The 4,099-nt window shown below is 34.3% G+C and overlaps 2 protein-coding genes across 2 annotated transcripts; both read right to left on the bottom strand.

Moving 5' to 3' along the window:
- Positions 1-483: 483 nt before the first annotated feature.
- Positions 484-2,971, bottom strand: LOC112453072. Its single transcript, XM_025013615.1, has 4 exons — positions 2,534-2,971; positions 2,400-2,481; positions 2,186-2,307; positions 484-1,980 (listed from the first exon to the last, which is right to left on the bottom strand). The coding sequence occupies exons 1-3, from the start codon at positions 2,810-2,812 to the stop codon at positions 2,234-2,236; spliced, it is 435 nt and encodes a 144-aa protein (XP_024869383.1). The 5' UTR covers positions 2,813-2,971; the 3' UTR covers positions 484-1,980; positions 2,186-2,233.
- Positions 2,972-3,047: 76 nt separating this feature from the next.
- On the bottom strand, positions 3,048-3,988 carry LOC112453073 (nose resistant to fluoxetine protein 6-like). The gene is made up of 3 exons (XM_025013616.1): positions 3,723-3,988; positions 3,442-3,625; positions 3,048-3,330 (listed from the first exon to the last, which is right to left on the bottom strand). Exons 1-3 carry the CDS (start codon positions 3,772-3,774, stop codon positions 3,075-3,077), a joined length of 492 nt encoding a protein of 163 aa, XP_024869384.1. The 5' UTR covers positions 3,775-3,988; the 3' UTR covers positions 3,048-3,074.
- Between the last annotated feature and the right edge of the window lie 111 nt (positions 3,989-4,099).

The raw sequence follows: 4,099 nt of genomic DNA, 5'->3' as shown, positions 1-4,099 counted from the left end.
TTAAAGTATTATATATGAAATAGGGGTAGAAAAAACTGAGAACTATAATAAAATTCAAAAAATTACTAATAATAAAAAGGTTACGGATTTCTGTCTAAAAAAATCTACGTAATTGCTCTAATTTCCTCAAATTTTGTGATATCAAGCTAAATTTTTTTTTTATGGATGAAGTATCATTAAAGGTAAGTTGGTATTAAATTTAGCAAGAATCGGTGAAAGAGTTGCCGATTTTTGCCTAAAAAGTGTATAAGTTATACATGTCATCTTATAAAGAGTATCATTTAAGGAAGGTTAGTATTGAATTTGGCGATGATCGGTAAAAGGGTTTTTTCTTTATAAAGTTTGGAATTTTTTGAGAAATGTCCATGATTGCTCTAACTTCCGCCAATTTTGAGATATCGGGTTATTTATAATTCCATTATATTCTTCAGTCTTTTCTACCTCTATTTCATATATAATGCTTTCAGATTTGGTTGATTAGGAAAATCTGAACAGGAAAAATTATTAAGTACGACTCTTTTAAAGAATTTAAAATACTGGAGATACCACTAAAAAAACGCGTTAATAATAGTAGGTACCTCATGGATGACGTTGAAAGCTATTGAAAATATGTGTTTATAAATCATACATTGGTGAATAAGATTAGCTAGAACACAAATCTAATAATACAAATAAAATCGTTTAAAAAAAAGACGCCCGGGCGAAGCTCCGGGTAACCATCAGCTAATATAATATATGAGCAAAAATAGAATCTATCCTCATTTTATTCTTTTTAAATTTATCCATTTATCACTTTATTTAAATCATCGAACTATTGTTTGTTCATTGATTCGTTTTCCATTTTTCTTTGTGATCCAAGCAACAAGAGGCTGAACGGTGGTCCAAGCTCAAAAATATTTTCTCTTTGCCCATATTATATATTTTTATAAATTTGTCAGTAAAATATTATATATTATCCGTATTTCAGATACTCTACTTGATTCTTCTCCGCTCAATGATATCAAATTTCTAGAAATGTTATAAAAACTATATCCTACGTATATCTTTTATAAATATCTAATCTCTTTAAAGTATCTTGCAAATTTATCAGATGTTCAGCATACACCGTTCGTCATCAGGATAATCGAACGAAAGTGTTCCCTCCTCACTTTTTCGTCCCGTTCTCGACGTTTATAATCGAAGTCACTCCACTCACAATCAGTTCGTCCTGAATTTGCTGGAGATCTTGCGTTTCGGGCAACAACAATACTACGAAAAGAATACTAATGATGCAGAAACCTCCGAATATCCAGAAGATGACGTACTTGCCATTGAATGCCTCTTTACATTAATAGAGCATTTGGCGATGATGAAGGACAAGCACCAGCAGAAGAAAATCGTTATACTGGAAGCCAATATTATTGCATCTGATGCATTTACTCGGAAATGCGTAATATAATAATCGGTATTTATAATGATATGCTTGTTAATTCAATAAGTAATAAGAGTAGTAAGTAATAGTAGTAATAAGTCTTATTATATTTCTTTTTTCTTTTTCTCTTTTTAAAGAAGAACGTCACAGACTCTCAAATTTCCACACGTCATTTACTACTCATTATCTTCTTTTATTAATATGATTTACAACTTCTTTGCGATAATATGCGTAACGTTTCCATTTTTGTTCAAACCCTAATCCTGAAGCTTACTCCGTTCACTCTACTTTACAGTCCAATAAAAAGCAAACAATTTGTTAATTATTCCTAATTAAATAAATTATTTATAATAATGCCTCATTAAATGTTAACCAAATCGTCGGAATTGACGAAACAGGCTAATTAAGAAATTAGTAAATTGAGATACAGTATCTAAAAATTTTTTAAAATTTAAACTTTCTCTTAATGACGCTATTCACATTTACGTCTTTTAAATGTAGAGTATTTTTACCTGGTACCTACTCGTAACGTTATTTGTAGATCATTTCCACGCTCCACTCTGGTAACTCTGGAAGATATAATATTAGCTTTTTTTTACGTGAGGAAATCTTCAACTACCGGGCTAAGAGCCCAGTAGCCCCCCGGATGTTAGGGGGGAAGACCCCCTCGCCCTTCTGGCAAGGGAGCGAGGGGAGCGTGGGATTCTATACATGCACATTGCCCACGATACTGCACGTATAGCCTACCCACTAAAATCTCACGGGTGTCCTTACCTACGCCTTATGGGGGCGCCCGGGAACGTTTATGTATGATGACTGGATTTATAAGATAAGCGCAGTATGTGAACCTGCTAGAGGAATCCAGCCCTTGAACGAGAATAATTGATTACCGATGCCTATAACAAAGCAAGTTAAAACATATCACTAATATATTAAAAATATGCCGATTTTTTTATAAGATGTATTTATGATTAATGAATAAACGAACCTCCGTGTTTACTGGAGCATGCTATTACAACGCATGCAATACATATGGCCCAAAGTGGTCTGTTCAGTGCTACATAAACAGAAGTAGCTAGAACGGATATGTATCGGTTGTAAGACAAATATATTACAAATATTTTGCTCGTCATCGGTCGCCCTGTCGATCTGTACCTTCTCCAGCCGAGAAGAGATGCTCCTCGGACTCGCCCCGCCTGCAGGAGTAGCAATCTCCATTTTTCCACTTGATGCTTGTAGAGTGGTTCCGACAGCCAAGTGTTCCACTGTCGGCTCCGAATCGAGTAATATTGAGCCCCCCCCAGAATCCGATCGGAGCTCAGCCACTTCCAAGGAAGTGGAAGGATTCCCCATTTCTGGGTTACCTCCTGGGGTATATCTATTTATATTACTCTCTTCCATTGTGGTTTCGGGTTTTTTGATTCCCTTGTCCGCGATCGCTTATTCCGCTCAGAGACAAGTCTCTGATTGTTATTCACGACTGTCCAGAGAGCCTCCCTGGACGTTCCACTATCCGCAACCTGTGGACGCGCCCGGTAGCATGGGAAAACTGCCCTTCACTTTTTAAAGTGTCCCGGGTAATTAACATACCTAGTTGAGAAAATTAATAAAGCCATAGCGATGACATAAAATTGCATATCATTGGATAGATACCAACTCCAACTCATGCACTGTAATGCAATAAAAATTTTATAAAAGTTTTATGCGTCTTCAAGTATAATTTCAAATTGATCGTAATCAAACGTGTTCGTACCATTGCATCCCATCCAAAGAAATTATGTATGTACAAAAGATTTCTCCACCAATATTTCGCACAAGTTTCGTGCGATCTTTCGTACATGTAAACTATCGATGTTTTATCAAACCAAGTCGAGCTTAATTGCGCTATTCCTAACACCGTCATGTAAGCCGGTGTCAGCCTTAAAATGAAAAATTTTATTACAGACGCGTATAAAAAAAAGAGAGTTAGTATTTAGCTTACATTGAAATCAATATTCAAATTTCTTTGTAATAATGTAATAAAAACTTACCGAAAAAATCTTTTTAATACGCGATCTCTTAATTTGATTAATTTTTCTTTGCAACCAAGCGGCTTCAAATACATATACGTCCCTAAACATCTGCTTGAAAGAAAAAAAATATCAACTGCTAGGAATCCCATGTCACCTATGATTTTATTATTCTCAGTGAACCTCCACAGCTGTACTTTATTATCTGTCAATACAAATAAGCAATTTTTGTTATGCGTAAAGAGTAAAAAAACAAAAGAGCCAAAAATGTCTATTCTAGAGATTTATTATAAATTACTTACCGAGAGAATTAAATATATAATATACACCATGGAACATGATTATCAAGCACATGCCTAGAACTTTTAAATAGTGAAAAACGGGTATTGTGCCGGCGTCCAACTTTGTGCTAAATATTTTTCCTGTATTTGTGTAAGCGGAAAAACATATTAATATTTCTCCAATTTTATTTTTCCGATATGCTGCAGACACGTTTACCACGTTACGTTTTTGATATATAAATATATCATATATTGTTCCGATTAATGTTATGAGAATTGAAAATCCTAAGCCAGCGCTGCAAATAGAATATTTGTCTGTTGAAGCTTTATATTCTTTCGGAGGATTAAGATTAAAATTACTTATAATATTATTAATCTTTTCTGTCATATAATACGTA

The sequence above is a fragment of the Temnothorax curvispinosus genome, unplaced genomic scaffold (genome assembly GCF_003070985.1).
Source record: "Temnothorax curvispinosus isolate PA1 unplaced genomic scaffold, ASM307098v1 QBEX01003992.1, whole genome shotgun sequence".
Lineage (NCBI taxonomy): Eukaryota > Metazoa > Arthropoda > Insecta > Hymenoptera > Formicidae > Temnothorax > Temnothorax curvispinosus.
This window is presented reverse-complemented; position numbering and strand designations above follow the sequence as displayed.

Excerpts from the sequence above, each read along its gene's own strand:
- LOC112453072 (XM_025013615.1), bottom strand. The coding sequence starts at position 2,812 with ATGGAAGAGAGTAATATAAATAGATATACCCCAGGAGGTAACCCAGAA. Across the intron at positions 2,482-2,533 it reads GGGCGACCGATGACGAGCAA|TCTGTTTATGTAGCACTGAA; the intron begins AATATTTGTAAT and ends GTTCTAGCTACT. Across the intron at positions 2,308-2,399 it reads ATGCTCCAGTAAACACGGAG|GCATCGGTAATCAATTATTC; the intron begins GTTCGTTTATTC and ends GCTTTGTTATAG.
- LOC112453073 (XM_025013616.1), bottom strand. The coding sequence starts at position 3,774 with ATGTGCTTGATAATCATGTTCCATGGTGTATATTATATATTTAATTCT. Across the intron at positions 3,626-3,722 it reads TTATATATTTAATTCTCTCG|ATAATAAAGTACAGCTGTGG; the intron begins GTAAGTAATTTA and ends TTGTATTGACAG. Across the intron at positions 3,331-3,441 it reads GTATTAAAAAGATTTTTTCG|GCTGACACCGGCTTACATGA; the intron begins GTAAGTTTTTAT and ends TTTCATTTTAAG.